Source organism: Geotrypetes seraphini, chromosome 10, assembly GCF_902459505.1.
Source record: "Geotrypetes seraphini chromosome 10, aGeoSer1.1, whole genome shotgun sequence".
NCBI lineage: Eukaryota > Metazoa > Chordata > Amphibia > Gymnophiona > Dermophiidae > Geotrypetes > Geotrypetes seraphini.
Window position 1 is genome coordinate 4,011,280 of NC_047093.1, and position 17,898 is coordinate 4,029,177.

Genomic DNA, 17,898 nt, shown 5'->3' on the forward strand with positions numbered 1-17,898 from the left:
ATCCGTGGGGACGGGAACGGTGATGAATTTTGTCACCGTGTCATTCTCTAATATTTAGGTTGTGTTGTAGAATAAGATCATGTACCGATGATATTTCCTCTTGATAGAGCAAACATTTAAGAGTCCAAGTTTTATATCAGTGGAAAAGTTAGGGGTTTGGGAAGGGGTGGAAGAAGGAGGGTTAAGAGAGATAGGAGATAAATATCTTGAATGTACTCTAGTTGTAAAAGCGGGTCGAAAAGGGGGACGATGTCCCCAAAAGATTGCAATTTGGGAGCTCATTCTAGTAAAAGTTGAAAAAGAAATGAAATATAAAATAGAGAGACAAGAGAAAGAAAAAAGTTTTATTAGATGGGTGAATAACATGAAGTGGGGTGGCGGGAAGTGGGGTGGCGGGAATGTGGGGAAGCTGAAAGCTAAGAGGGTAAAGGCTGAGGGCAAAGCAGAAGCACAGGGAACGGGAGAACTGCCCGAAATCCAAGGGCAGGCGGCCCAGGTAAATGCAGAGGTGGAGGAAAAACGACGGGAGCTACGGGACCTGCGGTGCTTATACGCAAATGCAAGAAGCCTCATGGCCAAGATGGGTGAACTAGAAGTCGTGGCCAAGGGGGAAGACCTAGATATAATTGGAATTGCAGAAACCTGGTGGACAGAGGAAAATCAATAGGATGTGGCGTTGCCGGGGTACAAGCTCTAAAGGAGGGACAGGACCCACAAGAAGGGGGGAGGCATAGCACTATATATAAAGGACTCTATCCACTCGGTCGGGATAGATATGGCAACGAAGGCAGAGGGGCTGGAATCGCTATGGGTCAAATTGCCGGAAAACAAGGGTGCAGGCATAAAACTGGGGCTGTACTATCACCCACCTGGTACGCCAGAAGGAGTCGGACACGACTTGGAAGCGGAACTGAGACAGGAATGCAGGACTGGAAGTGTAACAGTGATGGGGGACTTCAACTACCCGGGAATAGACTGGAGTACGGGTCACTCCAACTGCACTAGGGAAACAGGATTTGTAGAAGCTGAGAGGGACTGCTTCATGGAGCAACTAGTCAAAGAACCGACGCGAGGGGGTGCTACTCTTGACCTCATCCTAAACGGATTAGGGGGGCCTGCAAGAGGGGTAGAAGTGGGAGGACCACTAGGCAACAGTGATCACAACGCGATCAGATTCACATTAGAAAGGGGGACACCCATAGTAAGGAGGACCGCAACAACTGCGCTCAACTTCAAGAAAGGGAACTATGTTGCTATGAGGGAAATGGTGGGGAGGAAGCTCAGAAACATCTTTAGGATGGAGACTGTGGGAAGCGCCTGGACCCTATTCAGGGACACCCTGCAGGAAGCACAAAGAATGTACGTCCCCAGTTTCAGGAAAGGCTGCAAGAACAAGCAATCAAAGGACCCGGTTTGGATGTCAACTGAAGTAAAGAGGGCAATAAATGACAAAAAAGTATCCTTCCGGAGATGGAAAAAGGACCCAACGGAGGAAAATCACCAGGCACACAGGAAATGCCAAAAGGAATGCCACCGAGAGGTTAGAAAAGCGAAAGGGGAATACGAAGAGGGGCTGGCCAGGGAGGCGAAAAACTTCAAGGCATTCTTCAGTTACGTAAAGGGGAAGCGACCAGCGAGAGAGGAGGTGGGGCCGTTGGACGATGGGGATAGGAAGGGAGTGATTAAGGAGGATAAAGAGGTAGCTGAGAGGTTGAACACGTTCTTCTCGTCGGTTTTCACGAGCGAAGACACATCTAATATACCGGACTCAGAGGAGCTCATGAGTGGGGAACAGGCCGAAAAATTGGAGCACATAGAGGTAAGTAAGGAGGATGTCCTCAAACAGATAGACAGGTTAAAATGCAGTAAATCACCGGGCCCAGACGGGATCCACCCAAGGGTTCTGAAGGAACTAAGACAAGAAATAGCGGGCACAATCCAGCATGTTTGCAACCTATCCTTGAAAACTGGTGAGGTACCAGAGGACTGGAAATTGGCGAATGTCACACCTATCTTCAAGAAGGGATCGAGGGTTGACCCCGGGAACTAAAGGCCGGTGAGCCTGACTTCAATTATAGGGAAGATGGTGGAAGCTATGATCAAGGACGGCATTTGCGAGCACATCGAGAGGAATGGCCTACTGAGAACAAGCCAGCACGGATTCTGTAAGGGAAGGTCGTGCCTAACGAACCTTCTGTACTTCTTTGAGAGAATAAGCAGTCGGGTGGACAATGGGGAACCCATAGACATCATTTACCTCGATTTTCAAAAGGCTTTCGACAAGGTGCCACATGAAAGGCTGCTTAGGAAGCTGTGGAACCACGGGGTGGGAGGGGATGTGCACAGATGGATCAAGCACTGGTTGTCGGGTAGACTGCAGAGGGTCGGAGTGAAGGGCCAATATTCTGACTGGCGGGGAGTCACAAGCGGTGTGCCACAGGGATCGGTGCTGGGGCCGTTACTCTTCAACATATTTATCAATGACCTGGAAAAGGAGGCAAAGTGCGAGGTTATAAAATTTGCAGACGATACCAAACTGTGCGGCAGAGTTAGGTCCAGGGAGGAGTGTGAGGACCTGCAAAGGGACCTGGACAAGCTGGAAGACTGGGCAAACAAATGGCAAATGCGCTTTAACATGGAAAAATGCAAGATCATGCATATAGGGAAAAAGAACCCGTTGTTCAACTACAAATTGGGGGGGGGCATTGTTGGGAGACAGCAGACTTGAGAGAGACTTGGGTGTGCTGGTGGATGCATCACTGAAGCCATCTGCACAGTGCGCAGCAGCCTCGAAAAAAGCCAATAGGATGCTGGGCATCATAAAGAGGGGCATAACAACCAGGACGCGGGAAGTCATCATGCCATTGTATCGAGCGATGGTGCGTCCACATCTGGAATACTGCGTTCAGTAATGGTCGCCGCACCTCAAGAAGGACATGGCAGTACTTGAGAGAGTCCAAAGGAGAGCAATGAAACTGGTAAAAGGGCTGGAACACTGCCCATACGCCGAGAGGTTGGATAGGCTGGGGCTCTTCTCTCTGGAAAAAAGGAGGCTCAGGGGAGATATGATAGAGACCTTCAAGATCATGAGGGGCATAGAGAGGGTGGATAGGGACAGATTCTTCAGACTGAAGGGGACAACAAGTACGAGGGGGCATTCGGAGAAACTGAAGGGAGATAGGTTCAAAACAAATGCAAGGAAGTTTTTTTTCACCCAAAGGGTCGTGGACACTTGGAATGCGCTACCGGAGGAAGTGATCAGGCAGAGTACGGTACAGGGATTCAAACAGGGATTGGACGGATTCCTGAGGGATAAAGGGATCGTGGGATACTGAGGGAGGATCTGGGATGTAACACAAGTATAGAAAGCTAACCAGGTAATAAGTATAGAAACCCAACAGGTCGTGCATGTGCAAGACCGGAGGGTTAGGACTTCGATGGGAAGATAGGACTTCAATGAGAAACCAAGGTGGCAAGGGAGCCCCTTCTGGTGATTCAGACAGGTCGTGACCTGTTTGGGCCGGCGCGGGAGCGGACTGCCGGGCAGGATGGACCTATGGTCTGACCCGGCGGAGGCACTGCTTATGTTCTTATGATCTGGTGAGGGAAATCTAAGAAGTCACAAAGGAGAGCAATAAGAAGCAGGACCTGCGCCACAGGTAGAACTAGATTTAAAGAGAGCTACCAATGATGTGAGCGGCGGCAGTCTCCAAGGGGATAAGCCTAAGAAAAGAGTAATAGCAAGATAAAACAATGGTAAAATCAAATATAAACCACAGTATATGACAACAAGCAGAGCAAAACCACTTACGATTATAAATTTATGGAAACGCCCAGTGGAACATAAATATAAGGACAGCAGTTAGATAGACCAAAGGCAAGCAGTGTGTGAAGAAAGTACAAAACAACATGTGCCTACTGGGCCTACCCTTTAATCCGGCCCTGTTTATTTGTAACATTTGGAACAATAATACATCAGGGCAGTTTGTCATTAGGTTTTACAACTTCGCATCAAGTAGATTTTCAGAGAGAGCCACACTTATCTCAAGATGACAGCTTTTATGACCCTTAAGACCAAAGTGACCAAATCAGATCTGACATTCTTGTTCATACGTACCTAATGCTGCTGTCACAAGATGCCCATGTAGTTTCTGCACTGCTGCTGTTACATTACACAGAGTTATATGCTGTGAAAGGATGGTGCTGTAAATGGACTGCAGAGCTTCTTGTCCTGGGAAACTCACAGCAAATACACAGAAGTGTCTCTGGAACAAAATAAGAAATTCAAAGATTTTCAGGTAAAAAAGTCCCAGTTTAACCGAAATCTGACATTCCATCCAGTCATCTTGTATAAGTAGATCTTTTCTAAGCACCACCAATATACCACAGATCCTGGGAATTCAAACTTAATAATAATATCTCATATATGTGAAATTAAAGATGAAATATTATATCTCAAATAACTGCTAATTTTCCATAGCCATTTATACAAGTATATTTGTGAAAGAGTAAGGGGTTATCTTCCGCTAATGCTACCATTCCACACCTCCATACAGCATGGACATATTCATATGGGATCTGACTCAAGGGCTTCAAGGTAAAATAACACTATTCGCCGATGACGCCAAACTATGTAATATTGTAAGTGAATGCAGTTTACAGAATTATATGGCGCAGGACCTGCTTACATTGGAAAGTTGGTCCTCAACCTGGCAGCTAGGCTTCAATGCTAAGAAATGTAAGGTCATGCACCTCAGAAGCGGAAATCCATGCAGGACGTACTTCTTGAACGGAGAAACTTTAACTAGGACTTCAGCAGAACGAGATTTAGGAGTAATCATCAGTGCAGGCATGAAAACTGCCAATCAAGTGGAGAAGGCTTCATCTAAGGCAAGGCAGATATTGGGTTGTATCAATAGAAGTTTCGTCAGCCGAAAGCCTGAAGTCATAATGCCATTGTACAGGGCCATGGCGAGACCTCATCTGGAGTACTGTGTGCAATTCTGGAGGCCACATTACAGTAAAGATGTGCGCAGAATTGAATCGGTTCAACGGACGGCCACCAGGATGATCTCGGGGCTCAAGGGTCTCTCGTACGAAGAGAGACTGAACAAATTGCAGCTCTACACTCTTGAGGAACGTAGGGAGAGGAGAGACATGATCGAAACATTTAAGTACCTCACGGGACGTGTCGAAGTGGAAGATGATATTTTCTTTCTCAAGGGACCCTCGGCCACAAGAGGGCACCCGTTCAAACTCAGGGGCGGAAAATTTCATGGCGACACCAGAAAGTATTTCTTCAGAGAGAGAGTGGTTGATCATTGAAACAAGCTTCCAGTGCAGGTGATCGAGGCAGACAGCGTGCCAGGCTTTAAGAATAAATGGGATACCCATGTGGGATCCCTACGAGGGTCAAGATAAGGAAATTGGGTCATTAGGGCATAGAAAGGGGGTGGGTAAGCAGAGTGGGCAGACTTGATGGGCTGTAGCCCTTTTCTGCCGTCATCTTCTATGTTTCTATGGACTGCCAGTCCAAGACTGAGCAGACTACATGTCCCAGACTGCACTGGGTTTATAGCTCAGTGTTGAGCTCCTTAACAAGGTAACCCTGCTGAGTCAGGGGGTGGGGTTTAGCAGGGAAGTGTTTATCTGCCACAGAGAAGAATCATTGGAGAGAGAAAAGTCTCTCAGGAAGGAAGGAGTTCTGGGGAAGGAGAAACTTCCCCTTTCCTAGCTGTAGGCTGAGGGAGCCTTGGAAAGATCTGGGACATGTGCAAGAACCTTCAGGACTAGGTAAGCAAGCCCATAAACAGAATAATTGTGGAAGTGACTTAAGGCTATGAAAACTAAGCAATTGTTTGTGCCTTTCCTGAGTCTGTGAGGAAACAGACTCAGGTCTCTAGAAAAATAAAAACTTTATGGCTGTTTCACCTTTTTAATAGACCACCATTTTACACTCTTGGTCAGAAAGTTCACTATATGCAGAAAAGCTTAAATACCTTTATAAAATAGAACAGGAGAGAATGATATAGACTTTTAATAGGAAGTGAGTCTTTTTCAAATGAAGGAAAACTCCGGAAGGAGAGGGCATGGGATGAAGTTCAGAGGTGATAGGTTCAATAGTAATATAAGAAAAGGAGAAATTAGGTTCTTACCAGCTAATTTTCTATTAGTCTCTCAAGACCCGCACAGTTCACTGATGGGTAATAGCTCATCATAATCAGCAGGTGGAGACTGAGACATAAACTTTTGGCTGTAGTACAAGTGGGCTGTGTAGTCCCAAGTACAGTCAGTCTGCTGAATAGCAAACAGAACTAAGAAAACCAATAAGTGTGAATTATAACAGCAACAACACTACCCACAGGAGTAACAACTAATATAGAGAAATACTGTTGGAAATTGAATAGGAGAGGACCTTCAGAAATGTCCCCACAGCTCGCCAGCTATGCCAGAAGAACCAAAAGCCGCTGTTCTTTTAATCTCCCCTAACCTAGCAAGAAATCTGTGAGATCCCACAAAAAAAAATGCACTCTTCACGCAAATCCTGACAGGGCGGGGGCTGTGCCGGTCTGGAGAGACTAAAAGAAAGAAAATTAGTACCCATCATGGGTGGGACTCCCAAAGGGCTGTTACAAACTCACGCTCCCCAAACACCACATCCTGATGCACCTGCACAGTAGTGCAGCACAAAGGAATGGAGAGAAGACCAGACTGCCGCTTTACAGATATCTACCGGAGGCACCAGCGAAGACTCAGCCCAAGAAGCAGCCTGACCCCAAGTAGAATGAGTCTTGAGAAATTCCGGAACAGACTTCTTTTGAAGAAGATATGCTGATGCAATAGTCTCCTTGATTGGAAGAACTTCAGACTTACTCCAATTGATCTTATATCCAGAAAATTTTCCAAACTTCTCTATTAATTCCAGTAAACATGGAATGGTACTTTCTGGGTCTCTCAAATAAAGCAGTATATCATCCGCATAAGCAGAGAGCTTATATTCCCAAGTCGAATAAGGAATGCCTCGTATCTCCTTTGCCTGATTAATGGCTATTAACAAGGGTTCAAGAACAACATCAAAGAGTAAAGGAGATAAAGGACAACCCAGTCTAACCCCCCTTAGCAAGTTAAAGTTAAATTGGCAGATTTAAAATCGTTTGGAAGCATTAGATTATTGCAGGTATACGGATTTTAAATGATGTTGTTGCAAATGGTTCACTGCTTAGTTTTTCACAATTGCAACATAAATATGGTTTAAATAAATCACAAAATTTTAAGTGGTTGCAATTGAAGCAGGCTATTCAGGAGGGGTTCCCTGAATGGAAAGATCTTAATACTCAGTATAGTTTGGAATTCCTAAGCTTTCAGGCGGATTTCTTGGGTCACCAAGCCGCACAATGGTATAAATTGTTGTATGGATATTTGAATAAAAAGCACAAAACTGATCTTAGGGATATTTGGAGCATTGAGATTGGGCACCAAATTTCTGCCTCTCAATGGTCACGATTTTGGTCTTGGAGAATAAGAACTACAAGGTCAGTATCTATGAGGCAGACTTGGTTCTTTTTGTTGCATAGAGCTTTTTGGACCCCAGTTCGTTTACAGAAGTTGGATAGCTCTAGGTCTAATAGATGCTGGCATTGTAGTTTAGAAGCAGGGACTTTAGATCATTTACTTTTTTTTTGTCCCTATATAAATGCCTTTTGGAGGTTAATTTGGTCCCAAATTAATTAATTGCTAGAAAATCATGTTGCCCTATCATATGATATTATTTTATTTGGTACATCTATGAGATTAAAGAGTCAAATTTCAGCAAATAACAATAAACTTTTGCTAATACTGATGGGGATTGCCATTCAACATATTACTGGAAATTGGAAGGATTATACTAAACTTAATTATTCCTTTTGGTGGAATTCAGTCTGTCATATTTATAAAATGGAGAGAGTACTTGCTATATACAGCAAGGAAATTATAATAAGTTTAAAAAGATTTGGGGGCCATTGATTACATATTCTAATGATTAGACACCTTAACACCTTTTTATTATATAAGAATATAATTAGTGTGGGATTGGGATATAAGATATATGTTTTAATTGGTTTATTCCTAATGGATGGGATGGGTGAGGGAGGGGTTCTTTTTTATGCTTTTGATGATAATAGATAAGAATGTCAAGTGATTTGTAAGAATTCTCTGATTGAATATTATACACTTGTTGAAAGATATGAAAATGAATAAAGATTTAAAAAAAAAAAAATAGTCTCCTTGATCCAGCGAATAATGGTGGCCTCGGAAGCACCGTCCCCCTTACAAGAACCCACTAAGAGGACAAAAAGACAATCCGATTTCTGGAACTCCTGGATCCGCTGAACATAAGAGTGAAGGACCTGGCAACTACCTCTGCTCCAACTACCTAAGACCAGGAGGACCACAGAATGGTTGACATAAAAAGGCTAAATCACCTTCAGCAGAAAAGAAGAAGCCAGCCGCAGCACTACACATTCCCTAGAAAACTCCAGGAAGGGTGGCCTACAAGAGAAGTCTGCAACTCGGAAACGCATCTCTCAGAAGTAATGGTCACCAGGAAGACCGCCTTAAGAGTAAGGTCCTTCAAAGTGCAGGAGCCCAGAGGAGGCTGCACGAGTACAGACAGGACCAGATTGAGATCCCAGACCGAAACCGAAGGCTGCATCAGAGGCTAGAGCAATTTGGCCACCCTCAAAAAATGAATCACATCCGGAGATGAGGTCAAACGCAGACCATGCAACAAACCACGAAACACAGACAAAGCCGCAAGCTGAACCCAGAGGGAAGACCAGGCATGGCTCCTGTCTAGGCCATCCTGCAAGAAGTCCAAGATGTGAGGCAAAGAAGTGCGAACAGGAACTACATCACATGTGGAACACCACACCTCAAAGATATGCCAAATTCACACATAAGCCTGAGAGGTGTAAAGTCTCCGGAACCCCAAGAGTGAGGAGATCACTTTATCTGAATAATTTTTCTTACCTAGGCATTCCCTTTCAAGAGACAAGCCGTAAAACAAAAGGGACTCGATCGAACATTGGAATGGGGCCCTGCATCAGAAGGTCAGGTAATTGGGGCAGCGGAAGAGGATCTGCCATGAGAAGACAAACCAGATCTGCGTACCACGGGTGCCTGGGCTAGTCCGGAGCCACCAGGATCATGTGGCCAGGATGCCAAGCAATGTGAAGAAGGACTCTGCCCACCATCGACCATGGGGGAAACATGTACATGAAGCCCTCCGATGGCCAAGGCTGCACAGGAGCATCTAGCCCCTCGGCCTTAACATCCCTGCACTGACTGAAGAACCGGGGTGCTTTGGCGTTGACACTCATGGCATTCAGGTCAATGACTGGCTGACCCATAGCCTACACAATCGACTCGAAGGCTGTGGGACCGAGATACCACTTTCTGGGATCTAGCACGATGACTGAGAAAGTCTGCCTGGACATTCTCCACTCCCGCTATGTAGGAAGCTGAGATGAGCCTCTGCCCAGGCCTTAGCAGAGCTGCCTCCTGCACCACCAGACAATTCCTGGTTCCCCCCGATGACTAACTTAAGCCACCGCCGTGGCATTGTACGAGAGAACCTGAACAGACTTGCCCATTAGCAATGTCTGGAATGCTAGCAATGCCAACTGGATGGCTCTGATCTCCAGAACATTGATTGACCAAGACGCCTCCTCTGGAGACCAGCTGCCCTAAGCCTAGCAACCTAAGCTGCCGTAGGCTGAGCTCCCCATTTGAGGAGACTGGTGTCCGTGAGAAGCACTGTCCACTATGGCTGATCCAGACTCACTCCCTGCACCAGACTGGAAGACTGTAGCCACCACCGGAGGCTGTGACGAACCAACTCCCGAAGAGGAACGGGAAAGTCCAGATCGTGCTACTAAGGTGACCACCACTGAAGCAGAGCATATTGAAGTTGTCACATGTGAGCCAGAACCCACTGAACCATGTCCAGGGAGGCCGCCACCGACCTCAAGACCTGGAGAAAATCCTGCGCCCGAGGACACCAGGAAGCCATCAGAAAATGAATTTGTGACTGCAACAAGGAGTCATTGGGCTGGGTGGGTGGCAGAGGGATCACCAGAGGAATTGCGCACCCCCCTCCCCCGGTGGGCCCCCTAGAGAAGACTGCATGCACTGAAAGAAACAGCCCCAGGAAGACCCGGAAGGAAAATAAGCCACTCCTTGACCACCACGCAGCCGGGCGAGCATGGTCCTCAGGAAGACGGGGCTCCTTAGAGTCAGTCAAGGTCTGAACCAACTTATCTAGATCCTCACCAAACAAAAAAGACCCCTGAAAAGGAAATTTTGTAAGCTTAGCCTTAAACGCAGGATACGAGCAGCCACACCGAGAGCCACGGACTTGGCCAAAGCCCACAGCAGATCAAACATGGCACCCATCTTAATCTTAGCTACCTCCTGATCCACCAAGGACCAGTCATTAGACTCCCGGTCAAGAACTCAGACCACTGAAAAAAAGCCCGAGATACCAGAACGCCACACAGCCACATCGAAACTCTACTTCAGAAGAAACTATCCTACGATCTTCAAATTCTCACAAAGCCGAGCTGCCCTTAACTGGTACCGTACGCCACTGTGCAATGGCCGAGACCATCACATCCACTATAGGTGACTTCAAGGTATCCCTATCCCCCTCCAGGATAGGCCATAGACCACGCAAAATGAAAAGGCGTTTCCAGTACCTTCCATTACACAAGCACAATATCTCAAATATGCTGATGCATAGGAAGAGAGTGGGAGGACAAGTGGATCCCCCAAAGCACATGCAGGGGCTCCTTTATGTCTTCCTTGAAACACAAAACTGATGAAACTTGAAGAATAAGCTCCTGGAGTTCTTCCTGCTGAAAAATGCACACCACCGACGCATCCTCACCAGCTAGTAGCTTTGTAAAACACCTGCCAGCGGTATTTGTCTCCCCAAGAGGATCTTGGGAGTCCATCAAGGGTTCCAAGTCCTCATCAAGCGAAAATGCCTCCTCAAACAAAAAATCAACATCCCACAAGACCTTTGGCCACTTGGACGAAGCTGAGGGATCCTGGTCGGAATCGGCACTGAGGGGAGCCGAACAGGGGTAGATGCGGAGGGAAAAAGACAACCCAAAAGCCCGAGACTCCTGGGAAGGAAACAGGACCCCTGCCCACCTGAAGATAAGCCTTGCACAAAGCTAACAAAAAATCTGGGGAAAAAACCCCTGGTGGCACATTAGGACTCACTGCAAAAGTAGGAGACCCAGCAGAAACCTGCCCCTGTCTCTCCAATAAAGGGGGAAGGTCACCTAAGGCTGTAGACAAAATGGAGGAGCTTCCCACCAAAAAAGCCCTCCCCCGAACAGCCCCAGCCGCTAAAGCAGGCAAGCCAACAGCAGCAGTAAGGGAATCCCCAGCACTATCGGTGGTAAGGGAAACCTTATTTCCCTGACTGTCAGCGGCTGGGGAAATCTCTGTGTGGGTGATAGGGGAAGCCCGAGCTTCCCCACTGCCCGCTGCTGATGCGCAAAGCACTTGCAAAGGGGAACCCTGCTCACCGGCAGCTGAAGCCAATGAGGATTCCTCTTCATGGCGGCTAGTGCACCGCAAGCACAGGCCGGCCGCATCGACCTCGTGTCTGGAGCACAATGAGCACTTTTTCCCTTTAAATCTGTTGTGTGATTTTATTCCCTAATGAAAATGTTGGTTGGGTGGGGTTTTTTTTAATTATTGTATGAACACTGATTGATTATAAATGCTTATTTGATTATTATTATTGTATGTATATTGAACTGCATTTTTGTTGGCTTTGAAAACTTAATAAAGATTATAAAAATAAACCAAAAAAAATTACTAAAAAAAAAAAAAATTAAAGTCAATTGAAGGCTTCCCTTCAGACAGGCACTGCCTCGGGATTTTTTTTTTTTTTTTTTTAATATAACTTTACTTGAACAGACCCCATTGGCTCTCTAATCCATATGCCTTGCCGGTATCAGTGGCAAGGCTTACAACTGAGGCATCTCTATAGAAAAAATTTTGGGGAGGGACTCGACCTGTCAAGTGTGGCACCCCTAAGGTTGGATGGATCCCTAAAAGGGTACCCCAAGCTCTCTCCGGCACCACAGACGGGGACCAGGCAGAAAAGGAATTTTGGGCCAATTTTGGCACTGTAACAAACTGAAATTCTGCCAGCCTTTAGTTTTCAGTACATGTTTTAGGTGTTGAATTTTTGGGGGTTTTACTTGTGAGTTGTTATTGAATAGGCAACATAGAAATGTAAGACATACATAAAATAATTATCATTGTGCTAAAATGTTCCCAATAAAAAGTTATAGACCAGGTAGGCTTAAAGCAGACATTTTTCCTTTACCTACCTGTAGTCTGGAATCAATGATGAAGGAGCCGGCTGTTGGATTCATGCAAGCTACATATTGGCAGTTATGAATGTCTTTCAGTGCAAGTTTGTTTCTGTCGTACCTAAATAAGGAGGAAGGAAATTAAAGCTCATCAGCTACTACTATGAATGATTTCTATAGCGCTACCAGATGTACGCAGCGCTGTACAGAGTCCCTGCTCCAAAGAGCTTACAATCTAGACAGACAAATAGGATGCCATGGATACAGTTAAGGGGAACGGTTGGTGGGCAGTGGGGAGTAGGGTTATGGATGGTGGGTTTTCAGGCTGACTTATGAGGGTTGTTGTTGCATGAAATACTTTCCTGCAGGAAGTGACAGCGTCATAATTCAAAATATTCTTGAATTTAATTACTCAGCTTTCCAAATGCAATTCATAGGAATAGCAGTAAAGACCACACAGTTGATCAGAGTCGACCCATCCACACTCATGGCTGACATCAACATGACACACAAAAACAGAGTGGGATTGTCCTTCAACTCATCTGATGGTTCAAATACCTTTATTCATCCATCCAATGACTCAATGACTCGACATGTCCATGCTTCGGCCAAAGCGGCCTGCCTCAGGAGTCTTGAGAGTCTTCAGCAAGTGTGTCATAGCGGCTACTCAATTCGAACTTGTGGAACAGTACTTGAAGCCAGAAACCATACCAAACGTTCTACAGCTCCTGAGGCAGGCCGGTTTGGCCGAAACATGGACATGTCGAGTCATTGAGTCATTGAATGAATGAATAAAGGCATTTGAACCATCAAATGAGTTGAAGGACATTTTATTTGTGCGCATCATTCTGATTAGGACAATCCCACTGTTTCTTTGTATTCAAATTTGTGGTTTGTTTCCCCTGTTTTATTCTTTGGCATCAACAGGATAACATTTTAGTTCTAGTTCTTATTCAGTTACAAAACTTATACATTTTATTCTAAGTCTTATAGCAATCTTAATTCTACACAGTAACATAGTAAATGACAGCAGATAAAGAGCCAAATGGTCCATCCAACCTGCTTAAACATAACATAAGATAACATAAGAAACGCCTTCGCCGGATCAGACCTAGGTCCATCTAGTCTGGCGATCCGCACATGCGGAGGCCCAGTTAGGTGCTCCTTATTGGAGACCCGGATTTCCTGTATCCCCCGATGTGATTTGCAAGAAGGTGTGCATCCAACTTGCGCTTGAAACCCAGAACAGTAGTCTCTGCCACAACCTCCTCTGGGAGAGTATTCCAAACATACACTCTCTATTTAAATTGTTCTGTGCCTAGGTTCCATCTACTGGAGTCTCCATCAAATCTAAACCATTCCAACCCATCCTCAACGGAATGGTCATACACGGGACACAGGCCATGCAAGTGTGGCCTTAGGTCTAGTTTTTATTCAGTCCTCTTCTGAAAAGTCTAGTTCTTATTCAGTTCACAAAGTTATGACAAATAATTTCAGTTTGTGTTTATTTCTGTTCATATTGAGAGCAAAAAGATCATTACTTTTCTCTTCAGTATAATAAATAAAATGGAACTGTGAATAATAAGCAATTTAGCTCCAGTGTAAAACCAAACCGATAGCACAAATAGGCCACAAATATTTCATGCACATGACTTGGTGTTTATTTCTTTTTTTAAATAACAAAAATAAAGCCAGTACTATTGTGTTTACTATAACTGTTCAAGTTTAGCATTTCATTTTAGAAATATTCTCACAGCACACCGAGAGACAAGCACTCTCAAACAGCTCAACAGCACCAACACAACCAAGACCAGCGATCAATAAGAGGACTGCTATCAAGAGGGCAGGACACACACAACTGAGAAGGAGAGCAAGACATGAGCGCCCACGGAAGCCAGAAGATGAGCTTTCCAGTATTCTGCACCGGCTGCAGTATGTATGACTACCTCCCCTCGGGGACTAGGGCATACATTTGCAGCCGATGTGAGGAGCTGGACAGCCTGAAACTGCAAGTTCGGCTGCTGGAGGGAACTGTGATGGAACTCGAAGAACTCCTTGCCAGGAAGGAGGAAAACTGCATACAGGAGAAGTTGCTAGGGGAGCCCGACACCGGCGAAGGGATCGTGGAACTGGAAAGATTCATCGAGGAAGCCCATCAGCAACACGTAGAAATCCCAGGTCTGGAAAGCTGTACCCTGGATACCCAGAAAGACGGACTGGAAGAGAGGAGAGAAGACACACATGCAAATCCAGAAAAAACCGAAGATGAGGTAGGAGACATCCACACACAAGAAGGAAGAGAGAAAACACAGGGAGAGGTCCCCCCATCTGAAGAGACGAAAACAAATTCAAGAGTAGCTCCGGAAGAAGAAGACTGGCCCTATACCGTAGACGTGGACTTACGACCCCCAAGGAACCCTCGAATAAAGAAGATGGGGATCATCGTAGGTGACTCCATTATACGTCACGTGGACAGCCACACCGCAGGAGGAAGAGAGGTCAGAATCGTCACCTGTCTGCCTGGAGCAAGAGTCAAGGATGTGGCCAACAGGATCTCCAGAATCATAGACAGCGCAGGGGGAGAGGATACTGCTGTGCTCATCCACGTGGGAACAAATGATGTGAGCGGACGGAAGTATGACAGGGAAGAGATGAAGGGCCAGCTCCGCTCACTTGGAAGATTGCTGAAGATCAGGGAGGTGAGGGTGGCCTTCTCCGAGATCCTCCCAGTACCAAGAGCGGATGGAAAGAGACAAGGGGAATTGCAAGCTATTAACGCCTGGATGAGACGATGGTGCGAAGAAGAAGGCTTTGACTTCGTGCGCAACTGGACGGCGTTCTGGGGAAAAAGCAAGTACTACAGAAAGGACGGACTACACCTCAACAAGGAAGGAACAAGAGTATTGGCGAGCAACTTGAAGAGGGCCATCGAGAAGGCTTTAAACTAATAAATAGGGGAAAGCCGACAGTCGACCACCAGTCGATGGTACGGACAACAGGATGCCCCGATGAAGGATCAATGGGCTACTACTCATACACAGGAGAGGACGAACTCACAGCAAATAAGGAAGACAAGGCAGGAAGGGACAACTCAGACACAGGAGGGGATGACCGCACAGCAAATAAGGGAGACAACACTGGAGCGGTTAAGGAGACCGTGAAAGAAACAGTAGGGACAGCAAAGAGCAGAAAGTCCAAAAAAGTAACTCGAAGAGAACTCAAATGTATGTATACCAATGCTAGAAGTCTAGGAAACAAAATGGGGGAACTAGAGACAATAGCAAGAAATGATAAGTTGGAAATCATTGGCATAACAGAAACATGGTGGAATGAAGAAAACAAATGAGACACAGTACTTCAGGGATACAAACTATATAGAAGAGATCGAGTAGGGCAGAAAGGTGGAGGTATTGCCCTATATGTTCAGGAAGGAGTAGAATCTGTTGAAGTGGCTACGACGGAAACGAAAGAGAAGCTAGAGTCCCTCTGGGTCAAGATTCCTGGCCAAAACAGTGCAGACACGAAAATTGGCCTTTTCTATCGTCCCCCGGGACAGGCGGATGAAACTGACTCTGAAATGATAGAGGAAATCAAACGAGAATGCAAGACGGGCAATGTAATAATATTGGGAGACTTCAATTTCCCGAGGATAGACTGGAAACTAGGAACCTTCAACTGCGGCAATGAGGTCAAGTTCCTGGAGGCGCTAGGGGATTGCTTCCTGGAACAAATGGTAAAAGAGCCGACAAGAGGCAACGCCACCCTGGACTTGGTGCTAAATGGCCTCACGGGACCGACAAAAGAAGTAGAAGTTACGGCACCGCTGGGGACGAGCGATCACAATGTGATCATCTTTAAGCTTGACATCGGGAATAGAAAAAGTGCCAAAACCTTAACCAAAACCTTTAACTTTAAAAAGGGCAAATACGATTGCATGAGAGCCATGGTGAAACAACGACTCAAAAAAAAGGTGGATAAACTTGAAACAGTAGAGCAGGCATGGTCCCTACTGAAAACAACTATCACAGAAGCACAAAACCTATACATTCCGAGGATCTCCAAAGAAAGGAGAACAAAGGGTAAGGGAGAACCAGCATGGCTTACCAGACAGGTGAGGGAAACCATACAAGAAAAGAAGGACTCTTTCAAAAAATGGAAACACATGAAAACAACCGAAGCATGGAACAAACATAAAGACGATCAGAAGAAATGTCACAGGGCGGTGAGGGATGCCAAAAAGGACTATGAAGAAAAAATAGCGCAAGAGGCCAAAAACTTCAAGCCCTTCTTTAGATACGTGAAAGGGAAAAAACCCACAAAAGAGGCGGTGGGACCCCTGGACGATCAGGGAAGAAAAGGGTACATTAAGGAAGATAAACAAATTGCGGACAAACTAAATTCCTTCTTTGCGTCCGTCTTTACGGAGGAGGATACCGCAAAAATACCAGAAACTGTGAAAGTGTTTAGTGGAGTAATAGAAGACATCCTCACCACAGTTGAAGTAGATTTGGACCAGATATACTACCAGATCGACAAACTTAAAAGTGACAAATCCCCTGGACCGGATGGAATTCACCCGAGAGTCTTAAAGGAATTGAAGGTTGAAATCGGAGAGTTATTGCAAAAACTCGCCAATCTGACAATCAGAACTGGACAGATACCAGATGACTGGAAGATAGCGAACGTCACGCCAATTTTCAAAAAGGGATCAAGAGGAGAACCGGGCAACTACAGACCTGTGAGCCTTACGTCTGTCCCTGGAAAGATGGTTGAAGCACTGATCAAGGATAGCATAGTCCGGCACTTAGATATACACGAATTGCTGAAACCCAGTCAACATGGGTTCAGGAAAGGGAAATCATGTTTAACGAATTTGCTTCAATTTTTTGAGACCGTGAACAAGCAAATTGATAGTGGAATGCCGGTGGACATAATATATTTGGACTTCCAGAAGGCATTCGACAAAGTTCCGCATGAAAGACTTCTCAGGAAACTACAATGCCATGGAATAGAGGGAGATATACACAGGTGGATAGGCAAATGGCTGGAAAACAGGAAGCAGAGAGTGGGCATAAATGGGAAGTTCTCAGACTGGGAGAAAGTGACTAGTGGTGTGCCCCAGGGCTCGGTACTTGGGCCGATCCTATTTAACATTTATATCAATGACCTTGAAGACGGAATATCCAGTGAGATCATTAAGTTTGCAGACGACACAAAGCTATGCCGGACAATCAGAACGCAGAAAGATAGCGAAGAACTCCAGAGCGACTTGTATCAGTTAGAGAAATGGGCAGAGCAATGGCAGATGAAGTTCAACGTGGAGAAATGCAAAGTAATGCATTTAGGCAGTAAGAATAAGGAACACGAGTATAGAATGTCAGGAGCAACTCTGGGTAAGAGCGAACAAGAAAGGGACCTGGGTGTACTGATAGATAGGACCCTGAAGCCGTCGGCACAATGTGCGGCAGCGGCAAAGAAAGCGAACAGAATGTTAGGAATGATAAAGAAAGGAATCACGAGC

At 45.7% G+C, this 17,898-nt stretch overlaps 1 protein-coding gene across 2 annotated transcripts in view; it reads right to left on the reverse strand.

Annotated features, from left to right (window-relative positions):
• Positions 1-17,898, reverse strand: part of DNAH17 (dynein axonemal heavy chain 17) — a 954,442-nt gene that overhangs the window by 326,061 nt on the left and 610,483 nt on the right. For both annotated transcript variants that reach the window (XM_033960179.1, XM_033960181.1), the window contains 2 exons: positions 12,396-12,498; positions 4,118-4,265 (listed from right to left, as the gene is read on the reverse strand). In XM_033960179.1, the coding sequence (XP_033816070.1) occupies positions 4,118-4,265; positions 12,396-12,498 (251 nt within the window). The remainder of the gene's footprint in view (positions 1-4,117; positions 4,266-12,395; positions 12,499-17,898) is intronic.